Source organism: Pseudophryne corroboree, chromosome 5 (assembly GCF_028390025.1).
Source record: "Pseudophryne corroboree isolate aPseCor3 chromosome 5, aPseCor3.hap2, whole genome shotgun sequence".
NCBI lineage: Eukaryota > Metazoa > Chordata > Amphibia > Anura > Myobatrachidae > Pseudophryne > Pseudophryne corroboree.
The window spans coordinates 117,959,298-117,976,061 of NC_086448.1; the positions used below are offsets into that span (position 1 = coordinate 117,959,298).

General features: G+C 46.1%; 1 protein-coding gene across 4 annotated transcripts in view; it reads right to left on the bottom strand.

Annotated features, from left to right (window-relative positions):
* ARHGAP21 (Rho GTPase activating protein 21) overlaps positions 1–16,764 on the bottom strand; it is a 291,419-nt gene that overhangs the window by 57,781 nt on the left and 216,874 nt on the right. For all 4 annotated transcript variants that reach the window (XM_063921621.1, XM_063921620.1, XM_063921622.1 and 1 more), the window contains one exon: positions 174–284. In XM_063921621.1, coding sequence (XP_063777691.1) covers positions 174–284 — 111 coding nt within the window. The remainder of the gene's footprint in view (positions 1–173; positions 285–16,764) is intronic.

Below are 16,764 nucleotides of genomic sequence, written 5' to 3' on the forward strand. Positions count from 1 at the left end.
CTACTAGTCACCCTGATATGACAGAGGATCTACTGGTCACCCTGATATGACCGAGGATCTACTAGTCACCCTGATATGACCGAGGATCTACTAGTCACCCTGATATGACCGAGGATCTACTAGGCACCTTCCTATGACAATCTAATACAACCCAAGGCCCACCTACAGCTTACCGTGGTCGTGCGACAGGTGCCGGCGTAACTCTGGTACTGCAGATGTAGAGATGACGGCACAAGCAGGAATGTCTGCCAGCTCATGCTCGATGCTGGGACTGGTGGGCTCATCTGCAAGGGAGAGGAAGCATTTCCGTGGATTACACAGCGCTGAGGTTATGTGCGAAACACTGCAATATACAATATGCATGACACCGGTAACCCTGCTACAATGGTGCTGCTTACAGTAACACTATTCAGAGGTTTCAGATTCTGGGCTGAAACAAACAGAACGAGAGAGACCCCACATGGATGAAAATGACACATTGAGCAATATAGTCCACTCTTCTGAATTACTAAAGCGTGAGATGTAGAATCGTGGTTCCGGATTGTATGACCATCCATATTTCAATGCAAATCACCCTAAAAAGCAACAGAATGCTCCACGAACAGATGTTTGAAACGGTAACATACCAAAACCGTCTTCTATTAACCGTTCATAAAAGTCCCGACAGTCCAGGCATGTCCAGCAAACGCCGGTCTCGATGGCCAGCAGTGCCATGGTGCCGCTGTCACCAAACCGCAAATTCACCACCCAAAGGCATGTTGGCATCACAGTACCAACTGATACCTGGTGGAACCTACGTACTATAAAGGACTAGGCTATGGCACCAAGCACTCCCAGCACAGATACAGTAAAGGGACGATAAGGCTGGCTTCCCAGTGCATCCGAGGTGATTTCATCTTGGTGTGTGCGGCTCCACATCCAGCCGGGGAATGCTAACAAGCAAACGCTTGTTCTGGCCTCTGCTAGAGAGGCTTTGTGATCACAAGTTTCTCTGTTTAAAGCGGCGGGATAATGATGGACTAGACAATGGCCCCTACAGACTGCAGCACGGGTTGGTACAATGCTTCAAGGAAATAGATGCATGCATATTTTATTTTCTACATTTTCACTTTTCAGATAAGGGATACAGACTTGTATCTAACTAGCCTGGTCACTAAGAGAGATAATACTAATGCCGTGGCCATTGCAGCATCTGGAGCTATAGCAACATACAGTAGGGGTCTATGTTCTAAGACTTGGTGAGAGATACGGTGGACGAAGATAAAGTACCAACCAATCAGCTCCTGTCATTTTTCAAACACAGCCTGTAACATGGCAGTTAGGAGCGGATTGGTTGGTACTTTCTCTCTCTCCAAGGCTAAGGACATAGACCCTATAGTCACTCTTATATGGAGTCCCAGCGTAATATAATTTACAGTTCCTGTAGCTGAACACAGAAATGGGTATGGGTCGACTCAACTTAGGTCGACAGTCATTAGGTCGACCACTAAAGGTTGACATGCATTAGGTCGACAGGTCAAAAGGTTGACATGGGTTCTTGGACTTTTTTTGGTGTCGTTTTCTTCGTAAAGTGACGGGGAACCCCAATTAGTGCTTCGCTCGCCATGCTTCGGGCAAGGCGCCTCGCTGCGCCCGGCACATGTTACCATTCCCAATTGTAGTCCACGTGGATCATAAAATAAAAAAAGGTCCAAACAATTTTCATTTTTTTTTAAAGCTCATGTTGACCTTTTGACCTGTCAACCTAGTACATGCCGACCTAATGACCATGTTGACCTAATGTATGTCGACCTTCAGTGGTCGACCTAATGACTGTTGACCTAAGTTGTGTTGACCTCTCGACTGTATCCCCACAGAAATAGCACAATAATCAAAATACACAACTGTAATATCCCAGCATTAATGACCAGTTAAATGTAAGGACACTACAAGGGAAGAAATGGGTGCAGATGCACTATGCAATCATTATTGTAAATTACAATATATAATATATAATAAGAGGTTGTTAGCATATAATTGGCCAATGACATAGGCTTACCCACCGCGTCGAGGTCACCTCTGTCGAGCAAGTCCCTTGGGGTTCACACTGGGGCGCAGGGCACTCCCAAATCAGCCCAGCCACGAATCCCCCCAAGAAAACACTTTCTACACTCAGTAACTACCTCTGCTTATCCTATACTTTATTACACCTCACCATTTTCTACTAGTGTGATGCCTTGGAGGGGGTGCTCATGGCTGGGCTGATTTGGGGGTGCCCTGCGCCCCGCTGTAAACCCCAAGGGACTTGCTTGATAGAGGTGACCTCGACGTGGTGGGCGAGCCCACATCACTGGCCAATTATATGCTAACAACCTCTTATTACCGTATATATTGTAATTTATAGTAATGATTGCATAGTACATCTGCACCCATTTCTTCCCCTGTAGTACCACAAAATCTCAGAAGATAGCGCCTCTCATTACAACCACTAGGGTGTGCAGTCTAGACCAATTTCCTTTAAATGTCAGGGCAGTATGACTGCACGGTGGCGAACATCGCTTCCTTACGACACCGTGGTACTAATGTGTTTGATTCCCATCAGCAGCGCTATATGAGAACCTATTAATAGGTGCTCCTGGAAGCATGTAGGTATTAGCCACTATGTAAACAGAAGCATAGTTACAGATGGGGTTTTCGACAACCCTGTGCCCAGGGAAATCATACAGAATGCCTCATTCGGAATTCAGTTGCCAGGCTGGGTGTTAGGTCAGTGAATAAGGCAGAAAGTCCCATATGATGGGATAGCAGGTTCCGCTGTAAGCCAGGCGAAAGCTACTTATATACGCTGAGAAACTAACAAATACCCCATGGTAGCTGTAACCTGATAAACCACAAACGTTCTCTGACTGTCAATCACTTTGCAAATAAACCCTCGCTGCAAACATTGTCTCAAGACCAGCGCGGCACATTGCAGTGCGACTGAAGACGCATATGCAGTCGGACGATAATTGTTCAACTCCCTAAATAAAAAAATAAAATAAAAAAACAGGTTTGCAAACAACTCTGAATGAGACCTGCAGTGTTGTAAGGCAGCATTGCTAACCACTATGCACCCACTCTGCCCACCAATGGCATACATTTTTCTTTTCTGTGCGTTTATATATTATGACATTGTAAGCATGCAACGTAAAGGAATATCATTTAGGATGATCTTTGCTTCATTATAGCAGTTTCCCTGTTTACCTTACGACAGGGGTAGCCAACCCTGGTCCTCGAGAGCTACCAACAGTGCAGGTTTTCCAGGTCTCCTCACAGAGTCCACCTGTGGATCTTTTAAAATAAGACAGTAATAACTGCCCATGTGCACCTGCCAGGTGAGCTTGAAAACGTGAACTGTTGGTAGCCCTCGAGGACCAGGGTTGGCTACCACTGCCTTACGACATGACTGCAGGAAAGTGACTCAATACCCTGCACAGATATAACAAGGTGTGGGAAGAGCTGAACCTTGTCACCCACTGCATGCTAGGGATCAGGCACAGGCCATCACTGCCACGCAAAGGATGATTAATCTGCCACCACAGACAAATAGCTCAGGGGTTCTAAACCATTGCACATATCACTACAGGGACAGGACCAGACTTGAATTAAAGCACATTTACAATCTAGGAAATATTCCACCTTCTACCCGTATAATAGAGGTTCCTTCCTCTGCACTAGTGAGACTGGCTGATGTATTTATTATTGCACTAGTGGGAGAAGGAAAGTTACCACTAATTCCCTTAGGGAATAGGAAAGAACAGGTCTGATAGGTTCTCACGCCGCACATAGCATCCCGCCTACTGTATTAGGTGACCGTGTTCTACTTCTTCCTGATTTCTTCTAACACCACAGAAGTAAAAGTTATTTACCTTCATACAGGGGAAATAATGTTGTGTTTTCAGGTTACAGCTATCTACACTTACACAATGGAATTCAGACTAATATTAGTCAGTGGCGTAAGGTAAACACAGTGGCTAGGAACTTAATGGGTTATTTTTTTTAAATGGAAGATTACAAAATTCTTTCTGAGTCATATTCCTCAGCAGTGAAGTGAAGATTAAACATTGAAGGAGTCAGACTGCTTATTTGGTACATAATACAATATTTCCCACGTTCACGAAACTGAAGTAGACTTTGGGGCATTTGCATTTTGAATATGTCTCTAAAAATAGATATCAATATAAAAACAATAAGGGATTTATTAGCCAAGCCTTACCTCTAGAAAAAAAAAAAAGAACAAGAAAAGAAAAAAAAAACCGTCAGTTTCGCTGGTAAAAGGAGCGATATGGTAGACTTACAATGGTTAACTCTTTCTGCAAGGTACATTGGGTTCCACAGGGAAACATCAGGGTGTAGAGTGGATCTTGATCCAGAGGCACCAACAGGCTAATAAAAGCAACCACTAGGGCAGGGACATCAATTTGCAATGAAGAATCCTTGTCAGAAACACCTGATTCAGGGGCAGATGTATTAAGCCAGGTGAAGTGATAAAGTGGAAGGAGATAAAGCACCAGCCAGTCAGCTCCTAACTGTCATTTTTCAAACCCAGCATGGAACTTGTAAGTTAGGATCTGATTGGCTGGTGCGTTATCACCTTCCACTTTATCACTTCACCAGGCTTAATACCTCTGCCCCATAGAGTCTAATCTGAAGAGGAGGGGTAGCATACTGTCCTGTCAAACATCTGAGAGATTTGTGGATTGTGAAGAGGAAGAAGCTCGCTTAGATGACCCAGAGACACGGGAGTGACCTGGAGTAGATTTTTGTCTGACCAGGGATTGATTTAATTGCTGCAACTGGTTAGATAAATTTTCCGCCCAGAGCGGATTAACCATAGGGACAATTTGTGGCTGTAGTGGCACAGGTGGTCCTATAGGGGGCGTAAGGCGTTCCACCAGAGTACCCAGTAAGTTTTTGAACGCAGTCCAGGGTGGGTCCTGATTGGTTACAGGAGCTGTGGACTGACTGGGAGATGTATGACACATAAGTACATAGACCATCATACAAAACTTCCCCCTCAGGTAAATCTTTGGCGCATGCTCTGCATGATGCAGGAGCGTCCAGACTTACTGCCCTTCTTGTTAGACATTGTACACAAATGCAACAATAGAGTGGCTTACTATGATAAAGCCAGACAGAGTACAACCTGCTAATAAATCCGTTAGTTTGTGACTGAATACACAGTACACAACACCAGCCAATAAATCCGGTATTATGTGATTGAGTACACAGTAGATTACCCGTAATGGGTAAATATTGTGACACACTATATATATGACCCAGACGCACCTAGTCCCTTAAGGTCCATACACACTTAACGATATAATGAGCGACGACGCTCATTTTCCCCCTCCTTGAGCGACGTCGCTCATTATATCGTTAAGTGTGTATGCCGCCAGCGACGATCGATGCGCGGCCCCGCGGGTCGGCAACGATCGTCGCTGTCGGTAGGGCATGCATGAAGGATGTGGACTGTCGTCCACGACCTTCATGCAGGGCTGGCGGGGGCGTGACGTCACTGAGCGATATGAGCGGTCATATCGCTCAGTGCGTACAGGCGGACGCCGACCGGCCGGCCCGGGAGGGGGAGACGTTAGACGATGTCACTCACAGAGCGACATCGTCTAATGTGTATGGGCCTTTAGGGTACAGACTATAGTGATAGATATATCTGGGAAACACTGAAAGTGAAACTAAACAGCAGATACAGGCATACAGTCACAGGCAATGCAGATAATTATTATGACAATAAAACTGTACTGGACTAGTATATGTAAGATTATATATATATATATATATATATATATATATATATATATATAAACAGAGAAAAGAAGAGGCGGCACTCGGAGACTTGCAAATTCACAGTGTATTCACAGCAAGTGACATCAACGTTTCGGGGACCAAACTCCCCTTCGAAGGGGAGTTTGGTCCCCGAAACGTTGATGTCACTTGCTGTGAATACACTGTGAATTTGCAAGTCTCCGAGTGCCGCCTCTTCTTTTCTCTGTTTATCTACACCGGAGGGGAACCTGCGGATGGGGAAGGCACAGGAGCAAGATACATCCCGCTGCGGATACAGTGAGTGCCGGGGTTAAAACACAAGTATATATATATATATATATATATATATATATATATATATATATATATATATATATATATATATATATATAAAACAAAGCGCGGTTCTAGACCAGAGGTATATATCAGACTTCTTGTATAATATATCCTTTAACAGATGCACTCTTTCTTAACTAGCGCTGTCTGTATAAAGACATGTAGAATACTCAGGTGTTTGTAAAGTCACAGCGCTGTATACAGGCGGATTTACAAGGAAGACCTTGCCCTGCAGTCTCGGAGACCAGCCGCAGCTATGCTTAGAAGATGCCACCCAGCGTCTCAGTCAGGAAGTGAGGGAGAGTGTGAGGCAGCTCCAGGGTGAGAGAATCTGCAGTAGATGGTGCCCTGGGCCAGGGGAGGGGCTACGGGTCAAGCGCCGGCTCCTCTATGCTGGACTTCCGCACCGGGTACTGAGAGTCTTATTAAATAGGGTGTTAGTACACCCGACCTGTAATCAATACGCCCCGGTGGTCTAGTGGGGTCCCTGTTCCTTGACAGTGTCTACACCAGCTTCGCAGTCCGTCTCCCTAGACCGCGACAGGAACGCGATTTAATGGCGGTTCCCTCCTCCCCATAGCAGCCACGCGAACCAGGAGAGCGCCTGCGACCGTGTGCTTAAAGCCAGAGCGTCTCCGCCGCAAGTACCCAGGAACAGGCCGCGGGAGTATGCGACGATGCTTGGATGGTGATGGAGCCGCAGCACTGAATGTCACAATGACATATCAGCACTGCGGCCCTTGAAGTCTTCTTACAAAGCTTTTCAGGACTGCCCACTGCAGCCCCCCTGTTCAGTGACCTGCTGCTGAAGGCACCAACTCGAAACTGAGCTCACAGTGCCTGGAGGCGGGGTTATATAGGAGGCCCCAATGCATCCTGGGACAGTCTAAAGCTTTAGCATGTTGGTGCCTCTGGATCAAGATCCACTCTACACCCTGATGTTTCCCTGTGGAACACAATGTACCCTGCTGCAGAAAAGGGTCATTTTAAGATTGGGGATATTTAGTACAGATTACAGATTTCTTCAAGGTTAACATAGTCAATAGAGGTAGTGTAATTACCATAGATCTGTTAGATATGACAATGTCACCCAATTTATTAAGCATAGTTTATACCGGTAACAAACCGTTTCCCATAGCTAAGGCTCCGGAGAAAAATAAGAATTTACTTACCGATAATTCTATTTCTCGGAGTCCGTAGTGGATGCTGGGGTTCCTGAAAGGACCATGGGGAATAGCGGCTCCGCAGGAGACAGGGCACAAAAAGTAAAGCTTTTCCAGATCAGGTGGTGTGCACTGGCTCCTCCCCCTATGACCCTCCTCCAGACTCCAGTTAGGTACTGTGCCCGGACGAGCGTACACAATAAGGGAGGATTTTGAATCCCGGGTAAGACTCATACCAGCCACACCAATCACACCGTACAACTTGTGATCTAAACCCAGTTAACAGTATGATAACAGAGGAGCCTCTGAAAGATGGCTCCCTAAACAATAACCCGAACTAGTTAACAATAACTATGTACAAGTATTGCAGATAATCCGCACTTGGGATGGGCGCCCAGCATCCACTACGGACTCCGAGAAATAGAATTATCGGTAAGTAAATTCTTATTTTCTCTATCGTCCTAGTGGATGCTGGGGTTCCTGAAAGGACCATGGGGATTATACCAAAGCTCCCAAACGGGCGGGAGAGTGCGGATGACTCTGCAGCACCGAATGAGAGAACTCCAGGTCCTCCTTTGCCAGGGTATCAAATTTGTAGAATTTTACAAACGTGTTCTCCCCTGACCACGTAGCTGCTCGGCAGAGTTGTAATGCCGAGACCCCTCGGGCAGCCGCCCAAGATGAGCCCACCTTCCTTGTGGAATGGGCCTTAACAGATTTAGGCTGTGGCAGGCCTGCCACAGAATGTGCAAGTTGAATTGTGTTACAAATCCAACGAGCAATCGACTGCTTAGAAGCAGGCGCACCCAACTTGTTGGGTGCATACAGTATAAACAGCGAGTCAGATTTTCTGACTCCAGCCGTCCTTGAAATGTATATTTTTAAAGCTCTGACAACGTCCAACAACTTGGAGTCCTCCAAGTCGCTTGTAGCCGCAGGCACTACAATAGGCTGGTTCAGGTGAAACGCTGATACCACCTTAGGGAGAAAATGCGGACGCGTCCGCAGCTCTGCCCTATCCGAATGGAAAATTAAATAAGGGCTTTTATAAGATAAAGCCGCCAGTTCAGATACTCTCCTGGCGGACGCCAGGGCCAGTAACATAGTCACTTTCCATGTGAGATATTTCAAATCCACATTTTTTAGTGGTTCAAACCAATGGGATTTGAGGAAATCTAAAACTACATTTAGATCCCACGGTGCCACCGGAGGCACCACAGGAGGCTGTATATGCAGTACTCCTTTGACAAAAGTCTGGACCTCAGGAACTGAGGCCAATTCTTTTTGGAAGAATATTGACAGGGCCGAAATTTGAACCTTAATAGATCCCAATTTGAGACCCATAGACAATCCTGATTGCAGGAAATGTAGGAAACGACCCAGTTGAAATTCCTCCGTCGGAGCACTCCGATCCTCGCACCACGCAACATATTTCCGCCAAATGCGGTGATAATGCTTCGCGGTGACTTCCTTTCTTGCCTTAATCAAGGTAGGAATGACTTCTTCTGGAATGCCTTTTCCTTTTAGGATCTGGCGTTCAACCGCCATGCCGTCAAACGCAGCCGCGGTAAGTCTTGGAATAGACACGGTCCCTGCTGAAGCAGGTCCTGTCTTAGAGGTAGAGGCCACGGATCGTCCGTGACCATCTCTTGAAGTTCCGGGTACCAAGACCTTCTTGGCCAATCCGGAGCCACTAGTATCGTTCTTACTCCGCTTTGCCGTATGATTCTCAATACCTTTGGTATGAGAGGCAGAGGAGGAAACACATACACCGACTGGTACACCCAAGGTGTTACCAGCGCGTCCACAGCTATTGCCTGCGGATCTCTTGACCTGGCGCAATACCTGTCCAGTTTTTTGTTGAGGCGAGACGCCATCATGTCCACCATTGGTCTTTCCCAACGGTTTATTAGCATGTGGAAAACTTCTGGATGAAGTCCCCACTCTCCCGGGTGAAGATAGTGTCTGCTGAGGAAGTCTGCTTCCCAGTTGTCCACTCCCGGGATGAACACTGCTGACAGTGCTATCACGTGATTCTCCGCCCAGCGAAGGATCCTGGCAGCTTCTGCCATTGCACTCCTGCTTCTTGTGCCGCCCTGTCTGTTTACATGGGCGACTGCCGTGATGTTGTCCGACTGGATCAACACCGGTCTTCCTTGAAGCAGAGGTTCCGCCTGGCTTAGAGCATTGTAGATTGCTCTTAGTTCCAGAATGTTTATGTGAAGAGACTTTTCCAGGCTCGACCACACTCCCTGGAAGTTTCTTCCTTGTGTGACTGCTCCCCAGCCTCTCAGGCTGGCGTCCGTGGTCACCAGGATCCAATCCTGTATGCCGAATCTGCGGCCCTCCAATAGATGAGCCCTCTGCAACCACCACAGAAGAGATACCCTTGTCCTTGGAGACAGGGTTATCCGCAGGTGCATCTGAAGATGCGTGCATTGATGTACAGACACCTTTCCTGGTTTTAGGAGATTCCTGACCAGGTCGGATAACTCCTTGGCTTTTTCCTCGGGAAGAAAAACCTTTTTTTGAACCGTGTCCAGAATCATCCCTAGGAACAGCAGACGAGTTGTCGGCATTAATTGGGATTTTGGAATATTCAGAATCCATCCGTGCTGCTTTAGCACCTCTTGAGATATTGCTAATCCCATCTCTAGCTGTTCTCTGGACCTTGCCCTTATTAGGAGATCGTCCAAGTATGGGATAATTAATACGCCTTTTCTTCGAAGAAGAATCATCATCTCGGCCATTACCTTTGTAAAGACCCGAGGTGCCGTGGACAAACCAAACGGCAGCGTCTGAAACTGATAGTGACAGTTTTGTACAACGAACCTGAGGTACCCCTGGTGTGAGGGGTAAATTGGAACGTGAAGATACGCATCCTTGATGTCCAAGGATACCATAAAGTCCCCTTCTTCCAGGTTCGCTATCACTGCTCTGAGTGACTCCATCTTGAACTTGAACTTCTTTATGTACAGGTTCAAGGACTTCAGATTTAGAATAGGCCTTACCGAGCCATCCGGCTTCGGTACCACAAATAGAGTGGAATAATACCCCTTCCCTTGTTGTAGAAGAGGTACCTTGACTATCACCTGCTGAGAGTACAGCTTGTGAATGGCTTCCAAAACCGTCTCCCTTTCGGAAGGGGACGTTGGTAAAGCAGACTTCAGGAAACGGCGAGGTGGATCTGTCTCTAATTCCAACCTGTACCCCTGAGATATTATCTGCAGGATCCAGGGATCTAACCTGCGAGTGAGCCCACTGCGCGCTGTAATTTTTGAGACGACCTCCCACCGTCCCCGAGTCCGCTTGAGAAGCCCCAGCGTCATGCTGAGGCTTTTGTAGAAGCCGGGGAGGGCTTCTGTTCCTGGGAAGGAGCTGCCTGTTGCTGTTTCTTCCCTCGACCTCTGCCTCGTGGCAGATATGAATAGCCCTTTGCTCTCTTATTTTTAAAGGAACGAAAGGGCTGCGGTTGAAAAGTCGGTGCCTTTTTTTGTTGGGGAGTGACTTGAGGTAGAAAGGTGGATTTCCCGGCTGTAGCCGTGGCCACCAAATCTGATAGACCGACTCCAAATAACTCCTCCCCTTTATACGGCAAAACTTCCATATGCCGTTTTGAATCCGCATCGCCTGTCCACTGTCGCGTCCATAAAGCTCTTCTGGCCGAAATGGACATAGCACTTACCCGTGATGCCAGTGTGCAGATATCCCTCTGTGCATCACGCATATAAAGAAATGCATCCTTTATTTGTTCTAACGACAGTAAAATATTGTCTCTGTCCAGGGTATCAATATTTTCAATCAGGGACTCTGACCAAACTACCCCAGCACTGCACATCCAGGCAGTCGCTATAGCTGGTCGTAGTATAACACCTGCATGTGTGTATATACTTTCTTGGATATTTTCCATCCTCCTATCTGATGGATCTTTAAGTGCGGCCGTCTCAGGAGAAGGTAACGCCACTTGTTTTGATAAGCGTGTTAGCGCCTTGTCCACCCTAGGAGGTGTTTCCCAGCGCTCCCTAACCTCTGGCGGGAAAGGGTATAATGCCAATAATTTCTTTGAAATTATCAGCTTTTTATCAGGGGCAACCCACGCTTCATCACACACGTCATTTAATTCTTCTGATTCAGGAAAAACTATAGGTAGTTTTTTCACACCCCACATAATACCCTGTTTAGTGGTACCTGTAGTATCAGCTAAATGTAACGCCTCCTTCATTGCCAAAATCATATAACGTGTGGCCCTACTGGAAAATACGGTTGATTCGTCACCGTCACCACTGGAATCAGTGCCTGTGTCTGGGTCTGTGTCGACCGACTGAGGCAAAGGGCGTTTTACAGCCCCTGACGGTGTTTGAGGCGCCTGGACAGGCACTAATTGATTGTCCGGCCGCCTCATGTCGTCAAACGACTGCTTTAGCGTGTTGACACTATCCCGTAATTCCATAAATAAAGGCATCCATTCCGGTGTCGACCCCCTAGGAGGTGACATCCCCATATTTGGCAATTGCTCCGCCTCCACACCAATATCGTCCTCATACATGTCGACACACACGTACCGACACACAGCAGACACACAGGGAATGCTCTAAACGAAGACAGGACCCACTAGCCCTTTGGGGAGACAGAGGGAGAGTCTGCCAGCACACACCAAAAAGCGCTATATATGACAGGGATAGCCTTATAATAAGTGCTCCCTTATAGCTGCTTTATATATATCAAGATATTGCCATTAAATTTGCCCCCCCTCTCTGTTTTACCCTGTTTCTGTAGTGCAGTGCAGGGGAGAGACCTGGGAGCCGTCCTGACCAGCGGAGCTGTGAGAGGAAATGGCGCCGTGTGCTGAGGAGATAGGCCCCGCCCCTTTTTCGGCGGCCTCGTCTCCCGCTATTTTGTGAATACAGGCAGGGGTTAAATATCTCCATATAGCCTCTGGGGGCTATATGTGAGGTATTTTTAGCCTTTATATAGGTTTACATTTGCCTCCCAGGGCGCCCCCCCCCAGCGCCCTGCACCCTCAGTGACTGCGTGTGAAGTGTGCTGAGAGGAAAATGGCGCACAGCTGCAGTGCTGTGCGCTACCTTTAGAAGACTGCAGGAGTCTTCAGCCGCCGATTCTGGACCTCTTCTTACTTCAGCATCTGCAAGGGGGCCGGCGGCGCGGCTCCGGTGACCATCCAGGCTGTACCTGTGATCGTCCCTCTGGAGCTGATGTCCAGTAGCCAAGAAGCCAATCCATCCTGCACGCAGGTGAGTTCACTTCTTCTCCCCTCTGTCCCTCGTTGCAGTGATCCTGTTGCCAGCAGGAATCACTGTAAAATAAAAAACCTAAGCTAAACTTTCTCTAAGCAGCTCTTTATGAGAGCCACCTAGAATTGCACCCTTCTCGGCCGGGCACAAAAATCTAACTGGAGTCTGGAGGAGGGTCATAGGGGGAGGAGCCAGTGCACACCACCTGATCTGGAAAAGCTTTACTTTTTGTGCCCTGTCTCCTGCGGAACGGCTATTCCCCATGGTCCTTTCAGGAACCCCAGCATCCACTAGGACGATAGAGAAATGAGCTGTACCATCAGAGCAAGCAGGGACATTCGGACACACGTGTGCTGTAGCTACCTAACGGAACGGATGTCTTTCACTTTTGCCTAGTCTATCGGCTAAATACCTCAATATGGGAAAAGTGCTTTGCTGGGACAGCTTCATTTCGTAAACGCTCTCCTGGCAAGCGCCCATTGTTATCTAGCTCTGAAACATCAGATCTAATAAACTGCAATGCAATGTCATTATTTGCTGGGGGGAAAAACCTTGATACATAATAAACAGGCACCTAAATATGCAGAATTTCAATTAAAATTGATACTATAGTAAGAGAAATTGCACTGTGCAGGTGGATCCCTGTTTTCAATGTTGACCAAGGATACGTTTTTTTGAACCTTGAAGTGTCCCTGGAAATTAGAGATTACTGGTTACTATGTAAGTATAATAAACACAGAGTAATTCTCCATTCATGGCTCCGTTCTGTATCTGTACGCCTAGTAATTATCACTCACACAGTGGTTGCCATTTCACTACAATATAGTAAGCATTCAGTGCAGAATTTAACTTACAATAGACAGCTTTATACAGCTTTAATGCCATAGCGTCTGGTTTTATCTGTATTGGAATAGGTGTGTTTCAAAAAAGTTTAAACTCTATCTATACTTAGTTACAGTATTTAAGAACACAATTAGAAAAAATAATAGCAGAATAAATACAGTCATTAAGGGGCCAACAATCAATTAATTGGAACATGACAACGTTCTGGTTTGTAACTATTGGCAAACTAACTTACAAATGCCAAGTGGAAAAAGAAAAGTACAAAGTAGTTCTGGATATATAAGAGGCTAGATGAGTTTGCATGTGCTTGACATGACTAATCAGTAAATACTGTCAATTACTGGAAGCCTGATGGTAACGAGTGGGGTGGACAGCTATTGCTCGGAATTACATTATCCCAAAGTCACTGTGTATTGTGGTTAACGCCAAAAGCTGGAACACCTCCAAACCGTCTCCAAACGTTATGTCACATAATGAAGGCCGTGAGAGCTGAAGCAGACCGTAAATTGTAATGAACATTATAAAAAAAAAGCTATTTATTGGGTGTCTCTCGTCACTTTAGAAATAAAGGTCTCAGTTTAGTGGCTTTTTTTTTTTTTTTTATAAAATCTGTACTGCAAGCTTCAGGATTCCAAATACAAGTTATGGCTGAGGTAGATTGGGAATAGCAACAGAACTCTTTTGTCGACAAGAGAATGTAAACGCGGTCACAACGTCTACATGCCGAATGTTCACAGCGGACACTTACCTGTTCACAGCTGTGTCTCAGCACAGGTCTACCGCAGTGGTTCCCAAACTCAGTGCTCAAGGACCCCCAACAGTTCATGTTTTCCAGGTCTTCTCACAGAACAACAAGTGAAATAATTAGCGAATTAGGATCTTATATAATGTGTCTGTGTGTAATGAATACACCTGTGCACCTGCTAGGTGACCTGGAAATCAGATACTGATGGGGGCTCTTAAGGACAGAGTATGAGAACCACTGGTCTACCGGGTTCCGTCGGTGACGCGTGCAGCACTTCCAAAGCAGCATTTGTCACTGTTCCCACCCCCGCAGCCTAACTCTAACCTACACCCAACTCTCCCGGCCGCACCTAACGCTAATCATCAGCATTCTGATACACTGTGAACGTGTCGACATTCTGCGGATAGCAACGTGGTATCTGTGGACCTGTTGAACAGACATTGTGGTGTTAATATTATGAATGTGGACCACCTAACTGGATCCCAGAGAAACGGGCAAAACAGTGCTTTGGAGCAACTTGTGAGCAATGAAGCTCTTCTCGGGCTTAAAATATGTTTCTAGAAATTATTCTGTGTAAAATGCAATAAGATAGATTTGAGCATTGTGATTCCTAAAATCAAATCTATTGCTGCACAATTGCAAAGCATCCCATGATTTAAACCAAACTGGTTTTGCTCATCTCTAATTGAAGGCTTCCCTTAGGTAGCATTAGCATCACAGAGGAGCGTAGAAAACTCAGTTATTATAAGAGACTGCTCATACAGACATCTGCCACAGAGGATTGCTTGGGAACATTGCTGCTCCAACAAGCGTTTGTTGTGGTGAGGGGACCGAGAAGAGACATACCGCATATTTTGCACAGATGTTGAGAAGAGCAGGATGCGGCTTTCCAGGTCGTGAGAAGCCGAGCGGATCCTCTGATTATTACAGCTGAGCACAGCCACAGCCCCTAAACAATATGAAAGCACCCAAAGCTAACCGTTGTTAGAAGAAGGAGGACTGAAAACACTACAAATTACAAAGCTGCAGATTGTCTGGGCAGAGAGCTAACATTAAAGAACAAGATAACGAGCAAGAGGTGTGTGCAGCACTGGCAGCTATAAATGATAAAGAATAGCTGCAAATTACCAAAAAACTAGCAGCAGTGATAAGAATATCTGCATACAGATGTTTCCTCATACCACCAGCCACAATACGCCACGCAGCGGGAGATGTCTGGTGCTAGTGAGCCGCCGGGTCCAGTGGAACTCTGCCAGTGTTGGGCGTCTTTATTGACGAAAATACGTCTTAGTCACAACGTGATGCAACTAGGACGCTCCGGGAGATGCTGCCGATTCATTTTATAAGTGACACTTGTATATTGTGTGTGACTGAGTCTGTATACGGAGCAGAACAGAACTAGTATTGGAAAAAAGCCGTGGCACCGTAAAAATTCTCATACAGATATACAAGATAGATATACAAGCGTCGCATATCAAATTAATCAGCGCAGTCATCTCCTGGGTGTCCTAGCCTTATTGCGTTGCAACTAAGAAGCATTTTTACGGCAAGAAAGACGCCCGACGCTATCAGAGTCTGTCGGTACCTGAGGCTGTGTGGCACGACTGCAGCAATGATGTATGAGGACACAGCTGTATGTGTTAAAAACTTTGGAAACTATAAAAAAATTTTTTTTTAAAAATGGCGAGACTGCCCTTGTAAAATTACTAATGGAAACCAGTGTCAAAGTAAGGGTGTTGGAGTGAAATACAGAAACACCTTCCAGTTCACCAAGCACGGTTTTAAACGTATTAATAACTTCCATTAAACTGTTAGTGATGCTGCCGCTCAGAAGCTATACCTAAATAGTACCTTATGTAACAATATATAAATCACGGATGTGATGACGTCTGAGTTATTTATTTATTACCAGTTATTTATATAGCGCACACATATTCCGCAGCGCTTTCCAGAGAATATTTGGCCATTCACATCAGTCCCTGCCCCAGTGGAGCTTACAATCTATATTCCCTAGCACATGTACACACATTCGCACAAGGGTTAATTTTGTTGGGAGCCAATTAACCTATCAGTATATTTTTGGATTGTGGGAGGAAACTGGAGTACCCGGAGGAAACCCACGCAAGCACGGGGAGAATATACAAACTCCACACAGTTAGGGCCATGGTGGGAATCAAACCGAAGACTTCAGTGCTGTGAGGCAGTAATGCTAACCATTACACCATCGGTACGGAGTTGGCCGGAGGTGAGGTTTCCGGCCCAACTTGGAGGTTTTTTGTTTTTTTTTAAAGAGGCAATCATTAACAAGGCATGGCTTTGCCTTGTACATGATTGCCGCTTTTAAAAAAAAAACCCTGATTTTTTCCGGTAAATCCACAACTACGGCCAATTGGGGCTTGAATACATCCAGCCCTATGTTTTTACAATTGCACCAGCAGTCTCCTCACTAATACACAGATGCCAGTCTCAGTACCTGTCCTCTGTGTAGCTGGGCTTTGTGTCATTGAGGTGGTGAGGCTCGATTCCGCTTCTGCCATTTACAGTTTGCTTATATGTAGATTGTGCTGTGAACATAATATATTGGAAGACCAAACTCTATTGCAGCAATGAACTTCACCTGTGC